This window comes from Mobula hypostoma, chromosome 27, assembly GCF_963921235.1.
Source record: "Mobula hypostoma chromosome 27, sMobHyp1.1, whole genome shotgun sequence".
NCBI lineage: Eukaryota > Metazoa > Chordata > Chondrichthyes > Myliobatiformes > Myliobatidae > Mobula > Mobula hypostoma.
In genome coordinates, this window is record NC_086123.1 from 3,533,400 (window position 1) to 3,557,550 (window position 24,151).

Genomic DNA, 24,151 nt, shown 5'->3' on the forward strand with positions numbered 1-24,151 from the left:
CAATGGGCCAAATTCTGTTAACTTTGTGAGCTTTACGAGGGTGACATGTCATTGCATCCTAACATATTTGGTAAACTAATCTAATTTAACCTAATGGACGAACCGTGGTGCTCACAATGGTAACTGAGAATTTGCTGCGCGCATATTGACTATTATTTCTGGAACAGTAGCGGAATGATACATCACCTGCCAGTGCCACGCGATTTGAACACGAGGCTGTGAAAAGCCCCTTGTTAATGCAAAATTATTCTCCAAAATCTGCATAGAAAAGGGCAACTCCTTCCCTAACCTGTCTGTCAAGCGCTGATTACTAACAGTAATTGGTAGAAGAGAGTTTGAGCCAGGGTCCAATCAGTGGGCTGGACATTGTTTTTCTATCAAAAAGTTCAGAACAAAAAGGTCCTGAGCCTTACTGTAACCTGAAGCCAGCCTTCAGATGTACGAAGCAATCCCATTAGCAATGGATGCTTCGGAAAGAGCAGAGAACCCCTGCAGGAGAAAGGTAAATGTAAAACTGAATTGACGTGTGTTAGTAACGAGCCATGGGAGCAGTCACGAATATCGCATTAACGATGCTTGGCAGTAAAACTGGGAATTTAATATTTCACCCGAATCGAAATCCAAATCTAACAATTCTTCATCTAATTATCTCCTGACGTAGAGCGATGAAAAGACAAAATACAGAAGTAGTTTTTTTTTAATAAATAGAAAGTCAGAGAGAGGGATTGTCACAGCATGATTTCGGGCGCACACCCGAAGGTGAGAGGGACTTCGCAATCAGCGTTGTGCCGACTGCAGTACGGATCATTATGGAATTAGAGAGTCTGTTGAAGAAAAGTAAAGAGCAACGGGGCAAGGTAGGACACAGGGTAAGGTGGGACTTGCGATTGGAGATTTTGGCTTGATGGCCCCAGCTAATGTCCAAAAAGGGAGCGTTTGGGGAGCAGTCAAAGCGATGGTGGAGGTGTACAGAACCGGGTCAGGTTTCGAGAAGCAGGGCAACGGTCCTCGCCGTGGGTGGCTTTGAATTAGGAAGTGGGGGGGGTGGGGGGGTTGTTCGCTGTCCCAAGGCCTAACAAGAAAAGCTGGTTCGTTTCCTGCCATAGATGCCATGCACTCATCTGTCCATCTCTCAGCCCAAGGCAAGAAGTTTGAGTTAAATTCCAGAGCTGCAGAACGCGCATCTCCGGGCACTCCGATCGCGGCCGGGGCGAGGGGGCAGCAGCTCCCCGGTGGAGATGTTACACTCACTGGCCTGGAGTTACTTCCCGTCTGCCTGCTAACCTCCGCGCGTCGGAGCAGTATCTGGCTGCGGAGGTCTGGTGCAAGGATTGTGAATGGCACGGTAACCGGGGCTGTTGGTCGAGGAGAGGACGCTGGCGCATTTTACTCATCCCACTGGATGAGGAGTGTTTTGCATTGATAGCGTTGATGGACGTCCCTCCAGTGCTCGGAGACAGATACGCGAGGTAGCCACGTCTGAGTGTTTAGGACGCGATCACTGCGGTCCAGCTGACCAAAGGTTTTGTGTTGGATTCAAGGCTTGGTTTTCAAGCACTTTCCCTCAGATACCCATCGGCTGAAAGGTAGTGGTGAACTCTCTCATCAGTATCTGTCTTCCCTGACAAGTGGTCCTGAGAAACGGCGGGGTTGGTGTTGGGGGGTCACTGTACTTCAGGAGGACAGGAGAAGGTGATTGCCGGAGGATGATGTCAACAGGGTTTTTTTGTCAGTTACTATGTGGTTTGTATATACACAATGTCAACTTGTGGATATAGGCTGTCTTTGGATTGTGTATCTTTTGTGTTTAATTGTCTTTGCACTAGCTCTGTTTTTTAAAAAATTATTTTGGGGTAACGGATATAGTTAAACTCTTTGTATTTATCACTTTTCATTAACTTGGGATAATTTAATTAGCATATTATTTTCAATGTTGGGAATTGCAACGTGCTCCAGGGTGGACTACAAAGGGTGATGCTAACCTCTTTCTGCTGGGTCGCTGTGGCCCCTGGTCGGCTGAAACTCAGACCGAACTCTTCAGTGATTTTGGTTCATCCAGATTCAGTACTGTTTGCCCGAGCTCTTGTTAGTCTTCGTAAATAATTCTTGTAACACGTACATCATTAGTTTTATTTGAATTCCCTAAGTCTCCTTGATTCCCACTCTTGAATTCACTAGTGACCCCCACAGGTGAGTGTTCGGCTATTAGACAAAGGAGCAGAGTTTGGTCAATCGGCCAGTAGAGTGTGTTTCGTCTTTAAATCATGGCTGATTCATTCCCATTCTCCTGCCTTCTCCCCGTAACCTTTGACACTCTCATTAATGAAGAATCTACCGACCTCTGCTTGAAATGTACTCAATAACATGACCTCCCCAGCCGTCTGTGCTAATTAACTCCACAGATCCACTACCCTCTAGCTGAAGAATTTCACCCAGTATCCGTTTTAAAGGGACGTTCCTGTACTCTGAGGCTGTGCCGTCTCGTCCTGGACTCACCCCACTATAGGAAACAAACTCTCAAAGTCCACTCACTACTCCACAATCACCATCAGCACTGGTGCTTAGTCCCCTGCTCTACTCGCTTTAAAGTGACGACTGCGAGAGGAAGTACAGCTCCATTAAGGTTTGCTGACAACACCACTGTTGTTGGCCGAATCAAAGGAGATGACAAATCGACATATAGTAGGGAGGTTGAATGGTGCCACGACTACAACCTCTCACTCAGCTTCAGCAAAACCAGAGCTGATCATTGACCACAAGAAAAAGAAACCAGATCTCCAGGAAGGAGCCAGTCTCTATTTGTAAGTTGGAGATTGAGGGCGTTGTTAACTTTAAATCATTGGCGTTATCAGTTTGGAGGATCTGTTCTGGGACCGGCATTTAAGTGCCTTTGATTCTGCAGATATGGCGTGTCATCTAAAACTCTGACAAACTTCCATAAATGCACAGCGGATAGTATCCGGTGGAAGTACCAATGGTCACGAATGGGAAAACCTACAAAAAGGTAGCGGGTGCAGCCCAGCCCATCACAGGAAAAACTCTCCCCACCTTAAAGCACATCTACTAGACGGGCCTCAAGAAAGCAGCCTCCATTATCAAGGATACCCACCACCCAGGCCGTGATCACTTCTCACTGCTGTCATCGGGAAGGAAGTGCAGGAGCTTTAGGTCTCACTCCACAGACTCATGAACAGTTATTACTCTCCAGGCTCCCGGACCAAGTTCAGGTTCAAATCTGTTGGCATTCAACCCTTCACATGTATACAGCTAAATGAAACATTGTTCCTCTGGGGCCAAGGTGCAAAACACAGTACACATTTCACACACATCACATAGAGTTATGATCCAGCACATACTGTCACAAAATAATATCACCATGAGACCCTGAGTGGCAGGGTGTGATGGTTGACAGCTTGGCAAAAAGTGCAAGGTGCATGTTTAGGTAAACAGTATAATGTTACTGACACTATTATAATAAAACAAGCAGTTGTATAAAATGTGGAACGTCAACAATAAAGGATGAAAAGTCCAGGATGAGGGTGTGTTAGTGAGTTGGGGAGTTGTGGGGGGTGGATTGGTGGTGTTGTCCAGCAGGGTGGCTCAGGGTGTTGGAAAGTCTAACAGCCTGGAGAAAGAAGCGGTTGTACAGCCTCACAGTTTCAGCTCTGATTCAGCATGGATCTTCACTCACCTAAACTCTGAACTGATTCTTCAACCAATTGACTCACTTCCAAGGACCCTACAACTTGTGTTCTCTGTATTATTTATTTATTTATTATTATTATCATGATTATATTTTTAGTTTTTCTCAGCTGAAGCTGGTCAAACCTAAGGCACAGGCATAGCCAAACACACACATTTCTCAATTGCTAGGGACTTTCGGACTATTCGAGTGGTGTTTGATATTGTGGGTTTCTGAAGGCTTACATAAATATTGCTGTGTAGGACCAATGTTTTAATGCTATTGTGTCGTGCCTTTGGAATGATTACCCTGTTCATGTTCTATAGTCTTCCAATATCCATTTTTAATTCAGGATATTTCTGGTGTTTTTTCTCTTATTGATTTCAGTAAACTAAGTGTGTTTGGAATGGTATACTGTATCTATGAAATAAGTTGCTTGTTTATCCTATAATATTATATCCAGATGATTATTATGAATTGTCCACCTGTAATGTAATCAGTCATAATGTAATTTGTGGGACACTAACTCTAAAACTGGATCAGGTTTTTATTTATAGAAAGGTGTGGTGTCTTTTATGAGTTAAAGCAAGATTCTGGTGAATGATGTTTGCCATTTAATTCTGCTGGTGTAGGTAATTGGATCGAGTTTAACTGCTGCAGAATCCCGTAATGACTTCGATTTGTTTCTTGTTTCTTTTGACCTTTTCTGCATATAGCATTGTGAATTTGTTGGTTTTTTATTATATATTTTTGTTTTTTTTGTGTTAGCTATCTGGTCCTCTATTGCCAAAATGAACCCCCCATTTCTGGGAAGATGTCTCCAAATTTGTGCCAGGCATTCGATGTTTCCTTGTTGACATCAAGTCTGCTCTTATTATTATTATTATTATTTGTATTTACAGTTTGTCTTTTGCACATTGGTTGTTTGTCAGTTGTTGTGTGTAGTTTTTCATTGATTCTATTGTATTTATTTGTTCTACTGTGATTGCCTGTGAGAAAATGAATCTCGAGAGTAGTATATGGTGACATATACAGCACGTATTTTCATAATAAATTTACTTTGAAATTTTGAACATTGAGCTCTATCTAGGGCTTTCAATATTTGATGGGTTTGCATGAGATCTCCCTTCATTCTTCTAATTTCCAATGAGTGCAAGCTCAGAGGCTTCAAATGAGGATTATAATGTGTGAGTACTGTGTCTGGCGTCACCATTTTCTTTGCCATTTTGAAAGCCAATACACACTGCTTTACCCATTGCCGTTATTTCCTGATCAGTAGTGAAGAGTTCAAGGAGTGGAGCACAATAGCCAGCTTTGGCAGGAACCGGTCATAGTGATAGACAACTCCTAAAAGGGACTGCAGCTCAGACAAGCCCTTTGGTCTTGGGGCATCCACCTCTGCTTGAATTTTCTCAGCACACTTGTGTAATACTTGTGCGTCAATGGTGTGACCACAGTAAGTGATGCTTGGTTTAAAGAATTCATAGTTACTGTGTCAGGCTCTGAGCCCATAATTTTCTAATCTTTTCAACACTGTCTTGTGGTTTTGGAGGATTTTCTTATCATCCTCACTGGCGACAATGATGTCAACAGGTAATATCGAGTGCCTGAGCAGCCTTGCAACACCTGGTCCACAGGTTTCTGCCAGAGTGCAGGTGCAGAAGATACTGCAGAAATATGCCTATTATAGTGATAAAGCTGTTATGAGTGTTTATGGCGAGAAATATTTTGCACTTTTCTTCCATTTCCATCTGTAGGTAGACCTTAGCTAAGTCCACTTTGCTGAAGCGTTTCCCTCCAGAGGGGTTTGCAAAGGTATCCTCTATCCTGGGCAGAAAGTACTTATCTACTTTCAGTACTGGGTTGATAGTGATCTGAAAATCACCACAGATCCTGACAGATCCATTCTTCTTGGCTGCTGGGACCATTGGCATTGACTATGGGCTCCACTCAACCTTGGAAAGAATTCCTTCAGCCTCCATGCGATCCAGCTCACTGGCTACTTTGTCACAGATGGTATAAGGAACAGGACGGGCTTTGTAAAGCTTGGGTGCGGAATTTTCATTTAACACTATTTTACTCTTAATATATTTGAGTTTTCCAATGCCATCCTTGAACACCTTTCTTAATTTGCTTTCAATTGACTCTTTTGCAGGGGATGTGGCATGTAAGTGGTGGATGCATCTCCAATCAAGTTGTAGTTGTCTCAGCCACTCATGGCCCCTTAATGCTGACCCTCCTGTTATACCACATAAAAGCCCAATGTGGATTATTGTACTTCATTGCTATGTGTGTGATTCCCACAGGAGTTACCTTTTCTCCAGTATAACCTCTTGTTCAAACTCAGTTTATGGAATGACTGAAACAGCTGAGCCAATGTCCAATTCCATTTTAATTAATTTGCTGTTCACTTCTGGTGTAAGCCATATTGCTTGTCTATTATTAATTTTCACAGTGTAAATATCAAGACTACACAGTCCAGTGTCACTTTCATCATGATCAGATTTTTCATCAACAGCATGCAGATTGGTGCTCTTTTTGAAACTGCAACATGACCTTCTATTTTTTTCTCTTCCTTGCACTGTCTATTTTTGTCTACCTGAAATGCTCTTTGTATGTGTCCTACTTTGTTGCATTTTCTGCAAGTTTCACCTTTAAACCTGCATTGGTCCGGCGTATGTGTGTGTCTCTGCTACAATGGTAACACAATTTGTTCTACCAGGCGGGTTTCTTTTTAGACGTAGTAATATTGTTCATGTTCACCCTCATTCCTGACTGCAATTTATTTACATTTCTGGGTGCTGTTTCCATTGATACAGCAATTTCAACTGCTCTTTTAAATGGGAGTTTTGCTTCAGTTCAGTTTTGAGTACTTTCTTGTAAGATTCCACACACTAAACAATCTCTTAGTGCATCATTAAGTGCATCCCTGAACTGACAATGCTGGGACAATTTCTCCAGTTCAGCTACATAAGCTAAAATGAACTCCCTTCCTTTTGATTCCACTTATGAAACCTAAAGAGTTCTGCAATCAATACTGGTTTCAGTTCTAAATGTTCCTGCATTACATTCACAATTTCAGCAAAGCTCACTTCAGATGATTTGGTGGTAGCAGTTAAACCTCTTAGCAAACTGTATGCTTTTCTACTCACTGTTCTCAGTAACACTGGGACTGGCTTTTCATTGGCTATTTCATTTGCATCAAAATACTGCTCAATTCATTCAATAAATATCATCCAGTTCTTGTGCGATTAAACGTATCTATCTTTCCAATGTAGCCAGCCATTTCTGCTTTTTCAATTACTATTATCACCTGGGACTTGCTGTTTCTGAACCCATGAATTTCATTCATTTTCTACATTTTTTTAACTCAACCATTTCTCTCTCATTTTCCAAAGAAACACATGCTGCTTTTTTTTTTAACAACTCGAGTGTCTCTCTCCTCCTTCCAAAGAAACAATGTGCTGCACTTCAACAGGTAGGAGGTCGCCTCAGGTTTGTGTTAAAACTTCCTGATCACCACTGTTAGATTTCATAATTCCAGAAACTAAATCGAAAGAAAAACCTAGGAGCCGGGATGTTTTATCCACAAATTTAGTGAGGTGCTCACATGGTGGATTAATGACGTATGCCATTCACATCTTCGTACAAGTAACCCGTACTGAATTATGTATACTAACAAAGAATACTTAGTCAAACAATATATTTACAATATTACTCAAATATTCATCAGCGTCACTATGTGCTGTGTTGTATGACAGATGCAGTCATGGTCTCATGACCAAGATTGTTCTTGACAAATTTTTCTACAGATGTGGTTTGCCATTGCTTTACTCTGGTCAGTGTCTTTACAAGAAGCGTGACCCCAGCCTTTATCAATACTCTTCAGAGGTTGTCTGCCTGGCATAACCGGGAATTGTGATATGCACCAGCTGCTCATACGACCATCCACCACCCACTTCCATGGCTTCGCGTGACCCTGATCGGGGGGCTAAGCAGGTGCTACACCTTGCCCGAGGGTGACCTGCAGGCGAGTGGAGAGAAGGAGCACCTTACACTTCTTTTCATAGAGATTATCTCCACCCTGACACCCAACTCAAATATTAGTGAAATATTAAATGCACTGCCCGAGGAGTTGTGGTATCTCAGGGGAGTACAGACACTTGGTGAGATTCGGGGAGGATGAGAAACAGCACCATTGAGTTAGATGCTGGAACACCTGGATTTCTGAATGTGGAGAGTGGATTGTTGGAATTTAACTGTCTATTGCCTGGTCCTTGCACTTAACATAGAACATAGAATACTACAGCACGTGAATTCTAGTTCTTCTTTCTATCATCCTCCTTGTCATTCCTAACAATCTCAACTGTTTTCTAACATTTATGCTGTTTTGCTATCATCTGCTGAGATAGTTTTCATTTACCTTTATCAGGCCAGGTGAGTGCAGTGTTTAATGAGATAATGTGGAGCCCATTGTTTCTTTTGCTTAAATATGGCCTACAAGTAGTTCATTATTTACTTGTTTACGACATGAGGCTGAGCATGGGATTTTAGTTAGAAGTTGAACTTTGCCAGGAACACCTCTGGCCCTTTGGAAAGATCATGCAGCTGTGCTGAAAGGCTGAGGCTTACAATCATCCCATTAGATTTCATGTCACATGCCGGTGATAATAAACCCGATTCTGATTCTGGGCTCTGGAAAGTGAATATCCATCGCTGCAGCAAGGCGAGCTCCCAGCTGAACGCCTCTAATTTGTCAGAGAGAAGCTTCATAGTGGCATTGCATTCCTAGTCACTCCGGAGTTCCATAGAGAGACAATGAACCCCTCCACTGCTGCTTATTTTGCCAGACTTCAGGGCAGTGTATAGCACGTAGAATACAGCAGTCCAGGCGTTTAGGCTCACGATGCTGCACACATCTTATAACCTACTCTCAGAACAAGCTAGCCCTTCCCTCTGACATAGCCCTGCATTTTTCTTGCATGCCTGTGCCCATCTAAGAGTCTTTTAAATATCCATAATGAGTCTGCTTCTACCACCACCCCTGCATTCTACGCACCCACCACTCTCTGTGTAAAAAGCATCACTCCGACACTTTCTTCCAATCACTGTCACATTAGCCATTTCTGCCCTGGGGAAAATGTCTCTGGCAATCCACTCAATCTATGCCTCTTATTGTCTTGTACACTCCTGTCAAGTCACCTCTCATCCTCCTTCTCTCCAAAGAGAAAAGCCAGTCGAAGTTCTGCTGTCAAATGGGAGTTGTCAGGTGCAGTCTGGTCATTACCTGAGTGAACTATCCATGCACTTTTCACATTGATTTCACTGAAACCATTTTTCTGTTGCCTCTACTATTTTGGGGCCAGGCTGATTGATATAGCAGTGCAGGTTAATCAATAGTCAGTCTCAGTGTACCCAGTGTCTGGCTTGACATGAGTGAAGCAGACAGCCTTGCTGTCTCTCACTCATGTAACGGACAGTGACTGCTGCATTGCTCCTTGCTTTTAAAGAAGTGCAAAAGAGAAATCTGCAGATGTCTAAGCACCTACCATTGACAGTTAGTTGCATTGTTCTGTGAGGAAAGTGCCACACGGGATCCTGAGTTTTATACACAGACGGTATTTACATATCTCCTTTCACAAACTTGAGATAGCCCAGCACAAAGTTCAGAGGCAATAAGGTATTTTTGAAGTTCAGTCAAAATCAAAGAAAATAATTATCAAAGCATCTATATATATATCACCATATACTGCACTACCTTAAACTTCATTTTCTTTCAGGTATTTACAAGAAAATAAAGAAATAGAATAGAATTTATGAAAAATCTATAACATAAGGACTAATGAACAACCAATGTGCAAAAACAGACAAACTGAGCAAAAATAATACTGATCCATGAGTTCCAGAGTCCGTGAAAGTGAGTCTGTAGCTTGTGGTGCTTGTCAGTTCAGTGTTGGGGAGAGTGAAGTATTAGTAGCCCGATGTTTGTAGAGTAATAACTGTTCCTGGACCTGGTGGCTCCTGTACCTCCTGTCTGATGATAGTAGTGAGACAAGAGCGTGGTCTGGATGGTGGGGGTCCTTGATGATGGATGCTGCTTGCTTGAAGCAGTGCTGCATGTAAATATGCTTAATGGTGGGGAGGGTTTTGCCTCCGATGGACTGGGCCGTATCCACCACTTTCTGGAAACATTCCCATTCCTGGGCATTAGCCATGATGCAAACAGTCAGGACGCTCTCCACTGTGCATCTATAGAAGTTCATCAAAAGTTTTGGTGACATGCCAGATCTAGGCAAACTTGTAAGAAAGTACAGACTGTCGTGTGTTCTTTACGATGGCACTTGTGTGCTGGTCCCAGTAGTGTGCAAAAAACAGGTAATTTTTTCTCATACAGTTGGATTCATGCTGTGTTAACTTGCTCCTTGAATACATGGCACTGAGATGGCTCTCTGGAGTGGCTAACTCTGATCTTCTGGGGATAAAACAGGTTCAAATGCTGTATCCAGTCTAAGATACATAGATAGATAGATATACTTTATTAATCCCGAGGGAAATTTGGTTTCATCAATGTTACTGTAAAAAGTCCTTCTTCACTTAGGGTACAGACCACTGCAGTTCAGAATCACTGTTCTACTCTTCAGAATGTTCTCCTCATCATAAACCTCTTCCACTTTCTCAGTTAACGCTCCCACCACTCTCAAAGAGCAAAGCTTGGCTCTGGCCACAATAATATCGTAGTGTTCTGGCGAGGTGCGGTGTCGACACCCCAGCATTCCCCAGTGCCCAGCACTATTTACTATTCTTGTGTTAAAATGTTTTTGTGGGATTATGGTGGGATGTTCAAGTTCATTTCTTGTTACATTTTAGATTGGCGTGTACAGTTATTCACTTGATTGTTTGTGTGTCACCCTGGGTGTGTAATAATCACCTTCCCCATCTGTGTGTGACTGGGTTCTCTCCCTGGGTCATAGCGTCCCGTCTGTTTTCATGCTGGTCACTATAAAACTGGCAGTTCAGCTTAACGAGCTTCTCTCGTCTGTCATCATGGACCGAATGCTCGTCACGTTGGTGTCAGGAGTGGGATTAGAAATTGGCGGTGAGATTAAAGAGCTACGACATCAGACGGGGCACCTTAAGTCAAGGGACTGAGTAGTATGCTTCCCGTGCACCGCTGGGCCGGGATCCCTAATACGGAACACCGACCTGGAGGAAAACCTGGGAACCGAGCATCGTGCCTTCCCGGAATCTCCAAGGGGGCAAGTTCCCAACCCAGGGAACACGGCGGAGAGCATCACCCACCTTCCTCATGGTCCTCTCTGGGGAGGGCAAGATACCGCAGCCATGCGAGGATGGGCAACATGGCGGGCATCACAGGAAGGCCAACGAGCCTCAGCAATTGCCGCCACAAGGCCCACCCTGAAGCTCCCCAGATACAATGGCACCGACCGCCTGGGGCCTTCTCTGGCAGTCAGACTTATCGCACGCCACAGCGAGACGGTGGTGCACCTTGCCCTGGTGCTAGAAGGGAGCATTCCCTCGACCTAACGCCAGATCAGCAGTGTGACTGCAGGGCCCTCAGAACAGCACGGGAGCAGCATTTCGGGCAGAGGGCATTGGAGGAAGCAATGCGGGAAGAACAGGGCAGCAGACGGTGCCGTGTGGGAGAAAACCTGAGGGTCTTTGCGGCAGATCTCTGCCACCGTGCTCAGCATGGCCGCCCCCAGTTCCCTCCCGCGACCCAGGAAGGGCTTGCCCTCCACGTCTTTGTAAAGGCGCTGACACCAGAGCATCTTCAGCAGCGTGTTCGCCTGACGTCGTCATGATCGCTGGACGAGGTGCTGGCAGAAGCAGGGTCAACTACCGCCATCATGGGTCTGGGTGGACGAGACAGCGGTCCAGCTGGCTACGTGATGAGAGGGGCGAGGAGGCTGCACATGGCACTGGGGGAAAACACAGTGGACACGAGGTGCGGCTCACCGACATCATCGGCCTGGACCTGCTGTCCTGCTGGGGGGCCCGTGTGGATGTGACGGGGGCCACACTCCACCCCGGCAATGAAGCCGGGGGTCTCCGGCAGAGCGGATCCGGAAGACGGACCCATCCGGGGCAGCAACAACCACCGCTGGCCTCACAGCGGCTGCCGCAGTGTGCACACCCCCCACAGACCCAACGCAGCACCCTCCCCAGGGACCGGTTACAGTGACAGACCCAACGCAACACCCTCCCCAGGGACCGGTTACAGTGACAGCCAGCAACACCCTCCCCAGGGACCGGTTACAGTGACGGACCCAACGCAACACCCTCCCCAGGGACCGGTTACAGTGACAGACCCAACGCAACACCCTCCCCAGGGACCGGTTACAGTGACAGCCAGCAACACCCTCCCCAGGGACCGGTTACAGTGACGGACCCAACGCAACACCCTCCCCAGGGACCGGTTACAGTGACAGACCCAACGCAACACCCTCCCCAGGGACCGGTTACAGTGACGGCCAGCAGCACCCTCCCCAGGGACCGGTTACAGCGACGGCCAGCAACACCCTCCCCAGGGACCGGTTACAGTGACGGACCCAACGCAACACCCTCCCCAGGGACCGGTTACAGTGACGGCCAGCAACACCCTCCCCAGGGACCGGTTACAGTGACGGCCAGCAACACCCTCCCCAGGGACCGGTTACAGTGACAGACCCAACGCAACACCCTCCCCAGGGACCGGTTACAGTGACGGACCCAACGCAACACCCTCCCCAGGGCCCGGTTACAGTGACGGACCCAACGCAACACCCTCCCCAGGGACCGGTTACAGTGACGGCCGGCAACACCCTCCCCAGGGACCGGTTACAGTGACAGACCCAACGCAACACCCTCCCCAGGGACCGGTTACAGTGACGGACCCAACGCAACACCCTCCCCAGGGACCGGTTACAGTGACGGCCAGCAGCACCCTCCCCAGGGACCGGTTACAGTGACAGACCCAACGCAACACCCTCCCCAGGGCCCGGTTACAGTGACGGACCCAACGCAACACCCTCCCCAGGGCCCGGTTACAGTGACGGACCCAACGCAACACCCTCCCCAGGGCCCGGTTACAGTGACGGACCCAACGCAACACCCTCCCCAGGGACCAGTTACAGTGACGGCCGGCAGCACCCTCCCCAGGGACTGGTTACAGTGACGGACCCAACGCAACACCCTCCCCAGGGACCGGTTACAGTGACAGACCCAACGCAACACCCTCCCCAGGGACCGGTTACAGTGACAGACCCAATGCGACACCCTCCCCAGGGACCGGTTACAGTGACGGCCGGCAGCACCCTCCCCAGGGACCGGTTACAGTGACAGACCCAACGCAACACCCTCCCCAGGGACCGGTTACAGTGACGGACGCAACGCAACACCCTCCCCAGGGACCGGTTACAGTGACGGACCCAACGCAACACCCTCCCCAGGGACTGATTACAGTGACAGACCCAATGCGACACCCTCCCCAGGGACCGGTTACAGTGACAGACCCAACGCAACACCCTCCCCAGGGACCGGTTACAGTGACAGACCCAATGCGACACCCTCCCCAGGGACCGGTTACAGTGACGGCCGGCAGCACCCTCCCCAGGGACCGGTTACAGTGACAGACCCAACGCAACACCCTCCCCAGGGACCGGTTACAGTGACGGACGCAACGCAACACCCTCCCCAGGGACCGGTTACAGTGACGGACCCAACGCAACACCCTCCCCAGGGACTGATTACAGTGACAGACCCAATGCGACACCCTCCCCAGGGACCGGTTACAGTGACAGACCCAACGCAACACCCTCCCCAGGGACCGGTTACAGCGACGGACCCAACGCAACACCCTCCCCAGGGACCGGTTACAGTGACGGCCAGCAGCACCCTCCCCAGGGACCGGTTACAGTGACAGCCAGCAACACCCTCCCCAGGGACCGGTTACAGTGACGGACCCAACGCAACACCCTCCCCAGGGACCGGTTACAGTGACAGACCCAACGCAACACCCTCCCCAGGGACCGGTTACAGTGACGGCCAGCAGCACCCTCCCCAGGGACCGGTTACAGCGACGGCCAGCAACACCCTCCCCAGGGACCGGTTACAGTGACGGACCCAACGCAACACCCTCCCCAGGGACCGGTTACAGTGACGGCCAGCAACACCCTCCCCAGGGACCGGTTACAGTGACGGCCAGCAACACCCTCCCCAGGGACCGGTTACAGTGACAGACCCAACGCAACACCCTCCCCAGGGACCGGTTACAGTGACGGACCCAACGCAACACCCTCCCCAGGGCCCGGTTACAGTGACGGACCCAACGCAACACCCTCCCCAGGGACCGGTTACAGTGACGGCCGGCAACACCCTCCCCAGGGACCGGTTACAGTGACAGACCCAACGCAACACCCTCCCCAGGGACCGGTTACAGTGACGGACCCAACGCAACACCCTCCCCAGGGACCGGTTACAGTGACGGCCAGCAGCACCCTCCCCAGGGACCGGTTACAGTGACAGACCCAACGCAACACCCTCCCCAGGGCCCGGTTACAGTGACGGACCCAACGCAACACCCTCCCCAGGGACCGGTTACAGTGACGGCCGGCAGCACCCTCCCCAGGGACTGGTTACAGTGACGGACCCAACGCAACACCCTCCCCAGGGACCGGTTACAGTGACAGACCCAACGCAACACCCTCCCCAGGGACCGGTTACAGTGACAGACCCAATGCGACACCCTCCCCAGGGACCGGTTACAGTGACGGCCGGCAGCACCCTCCCCAGGGACCGGTTACAGTGACAGACCCAACGCAACACCCTCCCCAGGGACCGGTTACAGTGACGGACGCAACGCAACACCCTCCCCAGGGACTGATTACAGTGACAGACCCAATGCGACACCCTCCCCAGGGACCGGTTACAGTGACAGACCCAACGCAACACCCTCCCCAGGGACCGGTTACAGCGACGGACCCAACGCAACACCCTCCCCAGGGACCGGTTACAGTGACGGCCAGCAGCACCCTCCCCAGGGACCGGTTACAGTGACGGCCAGCAACACCCTCCCCAGGGACCGGTTACAGTGACAGACCCAACGCAACACCCTCCCCAGGGACCGGTTACAGTGACGGCCAGCAGCACCCTCCCCAGGGACCAGTTACAGTGACGGCCAGCAGCACCCTCCCCAGGGACCGGTTACAGTGACGGCCAGTAACACCCTCCCCAGGGACCGGTTACAGTGACGGCCAGCAACACCCTCCCCAGGGACCGGTTACAGTGACGGCCAGCAACACCCTCCGCGCGATGGACCAGGAGCAGCTGAGCATCGAGCCCCCGAGCGATCCTGTGCCAGGGTGGCTGCGTGTGGGGCGGCGGCCGGGGTGGGCGCAGGGTCTGTGCCCTGGATCATAAGGAAGCCCCATACTGGCAGAGGGGAAAGCTGGTGGCGTGTGGCGGGTTGTTGACCAGGTGGTGGCAGTTGCCCAACGATGACAGATATCGCCTGCAGCCGGTGGTTCCCCATGGGCTCTGCGCCACAGTCAGTCCACAGGCCATTTCGGAGTTGCAAAGACGTTGGGCAGGCTGAGTGAACGCTTCTACTGGCAGAATGTGGAGCTGTTCGAGCACGGCTGCGATACCTGCAAGTCCCAGAGGGGCTGGGCCGCCAGTCTAGGGTGGCAATGCAGCAGGTCATGGTGGGGGCCCCAGTATGGGTCTACTGCCCCTCCCGGACTATCCCCCAGGCTTGGAAGCCACTGGAAGGGGCCGGGAGAGGTGCTTGACTGCACCTCTGATGTGGTATACCAGGTACTGCTGCCTGAGCGGCGGAAGGCCGTCGTGCTGCACCAGGACCGGCTGGCACCGTGTCAGCCCTTGGCCTTCACTGACCCAGCGCGGCTGAAGCAAGGAGGTGACACTCCGAGTGCCCTGCCTCTTGCCTCACACAAGCAGGTGGCAGTGTCGACCCCTACCGGGACTTTTGGACTTTTTCATGGACTCTGGGGTTGCTACAGTGCACACACCCCACACCCTGCGCGGTGGGGGCAGTGTGGTACCCTGGGGGGAGCGTGGTCAAAAGCCCATTCCTAGTGGCCAGCATTATTTATTGTTCTTGTTTTAAAATGCTTTTGTGGGATTCTGGTGGGATGTTCCATTTCATTTATTGTTTGGAATACAAAGAAGGTTCACCAGATTGATTCCTGGGATGGCAGGACTTTCATATGATGAAAGACTGGATGAACTGGGCTTGTACTCGTTGGAATTTAGAAGATTGAGGGGGGATCTGATTGAAACGTATAAAATCCTAAAGGGATTGGACAGGCTAGATGCAGGAAGATTGTTCCCGATGTTGGGGAAGTCCAGAACGAGGGGTCACAGTTTGAGGATAAGGGGGAAGCCTTTTAGGACCAAGATGAGGAAAAACTTCTTCACACAGAGAGTGGTGAATCTGTGGATTCTCTGCCACAGGAAACAGTTGAGGCCAGTTCATTGGCTATATTTAAGAGGGAGTTAGATATGGCCCTTGTGGCTACGGGGATCAGGGGGTATGGAGGGAAGGCTGGGGCGGGGTTCTGAGTTGGATGATCAGCCATGATTATAATAAATGGCGGTGCAGGCTCAAAGGGCCGAATGGCCTACTCCTGCACCTATTTTCTATGTTTCTATGTTTCTATTTTCCATTTTAGCTGGGGTTATACAGTTGTTCACACCTCTGTCTGTGGTGTGGGTCACCCTGACTGTCACCAGGGTGTGTAATAATCACCTCCCCCATCTGTATGTGACTGAGTTTGTTCTCTGCCTGGGACTTAGCGCCCGGTCTGTTTTTCTCACTGTCGCAATAAAACCGGCAGTTGAGATAAACGAGCTTCTCTCCTCGGTCGTCATAGACCGAACACTCGCCACAAAATTAAAACACTTTTTGCAAGTCTAGCTGTCCATGAGTAAAACTATCAGATCTTCACTTAATATTAATTCATGAAAGAGGCACATTATGTTAATCACACATTATGTTGAAATAAAAGGTTAAGTTATTTGTACTATTGTAAATATGTCTAAGAGACACCTCATGATAGCCTCATGACATATAAGGGAGTTTTATCAGCTCTGAAACTTCAAAGCCACTGTGGCTTCTGCAAGTGGGAGATTCGTATTTACAACTTGCCTATCTGATTCATGAATGATGGTTGGAAATAATCATAGACTCATAGGGAGACCATCTGACCTATAAAGAGTTCATTCCAAATCTTGAGGCTATTCTTCAGAAATATTAAAAGACATAGATAAATCTCCTCCCAGATTTAGACCTTAACAAGATGTTGGATAGGTTTCATAATCTACTGACTTCAATAATCAAGGTGTGCAGTTCAATCATTTCAACTTGTGGTACAATGCTATGATTTGGAATTTCTGTCAATAGTAAATTTCTGGATGGTGCCAGAATAGATGGGATCGTAGAAAGTGAAGGTTATATATAAAAAAATCAAAGAGGGATATTGATCACCTCGGTAAGTGGGCCAAGGACTGGAAAATGACTTTTTTTTCAGATTAGTTTATGAGGACACTCAGTCCTCATTTATTGTCATTTAGAAATGCATGCATTAAAAAATGATACAATGTTCCTCCAGAAAGAATCACAGAAACACAGGACAAACCAAGACTAAAACTGACAAAACCACGTAATTATAAGATATAGTTACAACAGTGCAAAGCAATACCGTAATTTGATAAAGAGCAGACCATGGGCACGGTAAAAAAAAAAGTCCCAAGACCTGATAGCCCCATCATCTCATGCAGACGGCAGAAGGGAGAAACTCTTCTTGCCATGAACTCAAAGCGTTGCAAACTTGCTGATGCATTGGAAGCACCCAACCACAGCCGACTCTGAGTCTGTCCGAAAACTTCGAGCCACTGACCAGCCCTTCGACACAGCCTCTCTGAGCACTTCAACCCCGCCCTGGCTGCCAAGCAACGAGCAAAGCCGAGGACTCGCGGCCTTCCCCTCCGGAGATTCCGGACCACAAAGTAGCAGCGGCAGCAAAACAGGCATTTCAGAAGTTTCAGCAGATGTTCCTCTGTGCTCTCGCATCCGTCTCCATCGAATCAGGATTGTGTACGGCACCCTACTTGACAGATAACAGATATCGCCACCAGAGTGCTGCTGTGATCTGTGTCGCGCCGCCACCTTCTCCTCCCACCAACTTTTAACTTGGATAAGTGTTGCATTTGGGAAATCAAACTGGAGCAGGACTTGTACAGTGAATAGTCAGGCCCTGGGCAGTGCTGTGGAGCAGAGGGATCTAGGAGTTCATGTACGTTGGCTGCTGAAAGTGGCATCATAGGTCATAGGTTGAAGGCATTTGACATGCTGGCCTTCATCATTCAGGACACTGAATATGGGAGCTGGGATGTTGTTTTGCAGTTGTACAAGGCATTGGTGAGACTGTAATTGGAGTATTGTGTACAGCTGTGGTTGCCCTATATAAGAAAAGCATCATTAAACTGGAAAGAGCACAGAGAAGATTTATGAGGACACAGCCAGGACTCAAAGCCAGGTAACAGGGAGAGCTTTTGTAGATTCAGACTTTATTCCTTGGACAGTAGCAGATTGATGGATGACCTCACTGAGGTGTATAAAATTGGGAAGGGTATAGGTAGGATGAATGCACAGAGTCTTTTTCTCCAGGAAAGGGGAACTCAAAATTAGGGGGCATAGGTTTAAACTGAGATGCAAAAGATTTAAAAGTGATCTAAGGGGCTACTTTGCACAGAGGGTGCTGCGTATCTGGAATGAGCTTTGAGAGAAAGGTGCTGAGTCAGGTACAATAACAACTTTTGAAAGACATTTGAGTAAGTACTTGGGTAGGTGGGTTTAGAGGGATATGGGCCAATGACAGACAAGTGGGACCAGCGTGGTGGGCACCATGTTACTATGGATGAGTTGGGACGAGGGGTCAGTTCCCATGTTCTGTTACTCTGTGACTCCACATCTCTATAACTGAACAAGTCCTCACCCTACGGCTGCAGTGTGTGTCTTAATAGAATTATGGTCACTTGTTCTGGAGTGGTCCCACACTGTTACCTCAACAACTAGACCAGCTTCACTTCCTAAATGTGAGAAAGCTCCCTTTCTCGTCGGACCATCTACCTTTTGCTTCATAAAATGTTCAACAAAATCTTCCCCACCTAATCCCTCAGAACCCAGTCGATATCAGGGAACCTAACCATCACCGGTCACAGCCCTATCATTGTTGCATCTAACTGTGATTTCCCTACATAGCTGCTCCTCTAATTCCTGCTGACTGCTTGGGGCCCTATGGTGTATTACCATCAAAATCATCGCACTTTACTTAAACCCAAGTTCTAGTCATATAACCTTGCTAGACACTTCCCCCCAGAATATTGTCTCCAAGTACAGCTATGATGCTCTCATTAGTGACTAGTGTAATTTACCCCTCCTCTCTTGCCTCCCTCCCTGTCACCCCTGCCATTCCAGAGGCATCAATGTGCCAGCCAGCTTCCCACTCCTCAACCACGTTTCCGTACTGTCTATAATGTCACAATCCTATGTGCCGGTCCATGTTCTAAGTTCATCGAGAGCTACACCAATCTTCTCTTAGACATCTCCTGTAGGTAGGGTTGGAAGGAGAGTGTTTAGTATATTTTGACCTTCATAAATCAGGACATTAAGTACAGGAGTTGGGATGTTATGTTGAAGTTGTACAAGACATTGATGAGACATTATTTCGAGTATTATGTACAGTTTTTGTCATCTACCTGCAGGAAAGATCTCAATAAGCTTGAAAGAGTGCTGAGAACATCTACAAGAATGTTGTGAAGGACCTGAGGATGAGTTATAAGGTTGAATTGGTTAGGTTGTTATTCCCTGGAGTGCCCGAGAATGAGGAAAGCTCTTATAGAGGTAAATTATGAGGGGTATAGACAGGGTCAATGCTTGCAGGCTTTTTCCCCTCAGGTTGGGTGACACTAGAAATAGGTGTCATGGGTTTAGGGTGAAAGATGAAATATATAAGGGGAATCTGAGGGAGATCTTCCTTACTCTGAGGGTGGAGTAAATGTGGAACGAGCTGCCAGCAGGAGTGGTGGATACGGATTCATGTGTAACATTTAAGAGAAGTTTGAATAGGTACATAGATGAGGGTGTGGAGTTTGAAAGGATATGGTCTGGGTGCAGATGGGACTAGACAGAAGACTATGTCAGCATGGACTAGATGGGCAGAGTAGCCTGTTTCTCAGCTGTAGTGCTCTATGACTGAGTCTGGGCAAGTGGTCAATATGCCATTGTGAGACCATTTTCGTGCCAGTGACCATAATTCTATCAAAGAATTCTGCAGTCATGGAGTATAGATTTGTCTAGTTCATTTCTTAAAATTCCACAACATAGCACTACACCATAAGTTCAGGTATACACCATCTATCTAAACCTGTGAGGTTTACGTGTGTCTTGTGACATTCCTGATGTATAGCCTCAAGCCTTGGAATGAGCTCTCTGCATGTCAGATGGCCTTCCCTCTCAGTCTGTGATTGTCTGTGACCATCCCTCGTGGGTCAGACTGAAAGAGCTGAGAAAACTCATGTTCTATGTGCAGATGCCACAACTGCTTTGAAGTCATGGAGCAAATAAAACTCCCTTAATTATCATGAGACTGTCATGAGGTGTCTCTTCCAAGTATTTACAATAATGCGAATAATTCAAGTTTTTTACATCATAAGATGTGATTAACATCATGAGCCTCTGTTTAATAAACTTACGTTAAGCCAAGACCAGATCTATTTCTATTCATTAATGGCTGGATTTGTAAAAAACTGTTTTGAATATTATTGCTGCCAGAGCCAAGGTTTGCTCTTCTGTACAGTGAGTGTTAATTGAGAAAGTGGAAGAGGTGTTTGAGAAGAACATAGTGAAGAGCAGAACAGTGATTCCGTCTGTACCGTCAGTGAAGTAGGATTGTTACAATAACGTTGATTTTAAACTGGTTACAACATTTGAACCGGCTTTATCTCGGGAAGATAACCTTTCCAGAGAGCAATCTTAGTATCGTTCATTCAAAGAGTAAGTCTACCCAGCTCGTCTAACTGTAGAAAGCAAAATTACATGGTTATTATCACTGCTAATTTCTTACGAAGCACTGGTGACTGAAATTCAAAAATGTCTTTTAGGAGGTGAGTTATGCGCTGGGAAGTTGAGAAGTTGTAAAGCGAGATGGATAAATGCTGGCATTGCTGCGTTGACTTGAAAACAAACCAAAACCACCGAGAGATGGAGTAAGGGAATTGACACTGTGTGACGCGCTTCCAAATAGCTGAGTTCCAAGCTGAAAAAAGTGTGTTCGATCCTTTATCATGAAACCAGCAAGACGAACAATCTTATAGCAATTAAAAAACTAACAAAACTAAATTAGCAATATGGTAAAAATAAGAGTAACTGCATTCAAATTAGAGTAACTATGCAGTCAACAAAAAATATCACCCCTGACTCACTCCTTCTCAACTAAACTAACTAACCAAGACAAAGCGTCAATATGTAACTATACTCATTTACTTCTACCACACCTCAACCATGTGACAAATTACTGAAACCCATAATAAGAATGGAAGACAAAATATAAAACACACAGAAAATACATACATGGCCCTACATTCCAGCCCCTAATTATTACACTATAATAATTACAACTACATACTACAAAAAGCAGGAGACTTGAAATCTTTAAGGATAAACATCTTACCATTTAGGCAAAGGTTCTCTTTCTTCTTTCTGCTTCCAACAAGTCACGTAACAGTCATCCAGGCCAGAGGTTACCAGCCCTTGGGCCAGTGCAGAGTGATCTTTACCACCACTCTCTGTCAAGTCAAAGTCATGAAGCTTCCAGAGCTGTAGCTTCTCAAACCTTGGCCTCCTGTAGAAGACAGATTTTGGTTATCGGCCTGTCCAGATACCTGGTCTTGGTCTTGATGTGCACTTGCCACACACATCCTCTTCTGTCTGGAAAGACTTGAATGACTCTTCCCATGGCCCATGAGTTTTGAGGCGCTGTCTACTGAGAGGAAATTGTGTTTTAGATTTGCCCATGTCTGACGTTCCTATGACTGTGCTAAGTACTCCTTGACCTACGGTATACCGAACAAGTTCGTCATGTATTAGACTTGCTTCCATCTACGGTGAGCATAAATGTTTTCCTTTTGGAACTCTCATGGTGGCAAGGATGGTGAGGTCTTCAGAAGCAACAGATGGTTGGCTGTTATTGCTTCCAGATCATTGGGATCGGAGGCTGCCATAGTCATTTGATGACCATTGATAATAGTCATAGTCATACTTTATTGATCCTGGGGGAAATTGGTTTTCATTACAGTTGCACCATAAATAATAAATAGTAATAGAACCATAAGTAGTTAAATAGTAAGATGTGAATTATGCCAGTAAATTATTAAATAAGTCCAGGACCAGCCTATTGGCTCAGGGTGTCTGACCCTCCAAGGGAGGAGTTGTAAAGTTTGATGGCCACAGGCAGGAATGACTTCCTATGACGCTCTGTGCTGCATCTCGGTGGAATGAGTCTCTGGCTGAATGTACTCCTGTGCCCACCCAGTACATTATGTAGTGGATGGGAGACATTGACCAAGATGGCATGCAACTTAGACAGCATCCTCCTTAATCGCATCTACTTTGCAAAGGACTGTATGGAAACCCTCTTCATCGACATTCTGTACCTTCAAGGTGGATGTTTCGCAAAGACCCGATCAATCTCTCCCCTGTTCCTCCTTCTTGATGTACATGCTTCAGAGAACGTCTGAGATACGAAGATCCTCTGCCAATATTACAGGATGTTTAGACTCTTCAGGGGTGGAAAGCCTAATAAGCCATCCACAAGCTCTCAAGCCACCACCTTCAAGTACTGGATTGAGTACAGACATATGACCATTCCTTTTCATACTCTCTCCCTTTTGCAAACTTGAGAATTAATCTGGAAACTCTTTGTTTGGCACAACCCCAATGATCTCCATTTCAGCCTTTCTGAGCTCTTCCATCAAGAGCCAATCTGTGGCCTTCTCACTCTCTCCAAAGAATATCCTTATTGTTCTTCATTCAAGACAGACTGAGCAAGTATAGCCTGGGTTTGGAGTGCAGTGTAAAGCTGAGGGCAATGAAATTTCAAAGTTCAAAATAAGTTCATTATCAAAGTACACTCTGTACGTGTCACCATATACTACCATGGGATTCATTTTCTTGTGGGCATCCATAGTAAATACAAAGACACACAATAGAATCAATGAAAGACCGCACACAAGGAACAGGAGTCAAATTATTTTAATGTCTTTCCATTCTATCTCAGGATTTCAGCAAGAATATTAATCAGAGTTTTAATCTATGCAGAATTTAATTTAAACGTTACCGTCAGGCTGCAAAAAACTAATAGCTGGGGAGCTAATTGGGTCAGGTGGCACTCACAGGGGGAATGGACAGTTAATATTTTGTGTTGAGACCATTCATCTGCATTGTGGGTCACAATCTATAAAGGTGCTCCAAATCCAAGACACAGGTGCAATGGTGCAATTAGATCATTTGACAATCAATCTGAAATCTTGAAAATTATTGAAATCAGTTCCAGACATCACTTCTATGTGCGTTGAAAGATATTACCCCCTCCGTGGCCTACCTCCACACTTGCTGCCTCAGGAAAGCAGTCAATGCATTCCGAGTGCCCACCCACCCAGCTCATTCTCTCGTCTTCCTTCTCCCGCCAGGCAGAAGATGTTCACCGCCAGGCCCTGGGTTGCTTCTATTCAACTGTTACGAGACTCTTGAATGAACCTGCCGTACAATGAAAACTCAGATTCAGGTTAATTTATTATCACATCGACATTGAAACGCACAATAAAACGTGTCATTTGCGTTAACAACCAACACACCCAAGGGTGTGCTGAGGGCAGCCTGCAAGTGCTGACATAGATTCCAGCGCCAACATCGCATGCTCACCATTTTCGGTGAACTACACAAAACACAACAAAATAGAGCATAGCAAGCAACAAAGCAAAGACAGTGAAACAAGCCCTGTTCCTCCCTTCCTCCCACACAACCTCAAGCAGACATTGGATTCACAAACATTGGGCTCCGACTTCCACAGTGGATTCACAAATTTAGGGTTCCTCTGAAATTCCAGTGGACCTTTGGGCTTCAATCTGGGCCTCTGACCTTCCAACTTTGATCTTTGGCATTGGCCCAGGACTCGCAGACACCGACGAATGAAGAGCCTGGATGAGGGCCTGCACTCAATGCTTTGAATGCCAGACTCGCCAATAGTGGGACCCCAAAAACTAGGCCTCAAACTCTAGCCAGCCTGTGCTGCTGGCCTTTAAGCTTGAGTGGAGGCTTAGACTTGGATTTAGACAGACTCCAGCGTGTCCTACAATTCCCCACATCACTATCCGTAAGCCCTAACCTGA

The 24,151-nt window shown here is 47.2% G+C and overlaps 1 protein-coding gene across 1 annotated transcript in view; it reads left to right on the forward strand.

The window, feature by feature from the left end:
- The first annotated feature begins 460 nt into the window (after nt 1-460).
- Nucleotides 461-24,151, forward strand: part of slc2a11b (solute carrier family 2 member 11b) — a 77,749-nt gene continuing 54,058 nt past the window's right edge. The window contains exon 1 of the mRNA XM_063034152.1: nt 461-502. Coding sequence (XP_062890222.1) covers nt 461-502 — 42 coding nt within the window. The remainder of the gene's footprint in view (nt 503-24,151) is intronic.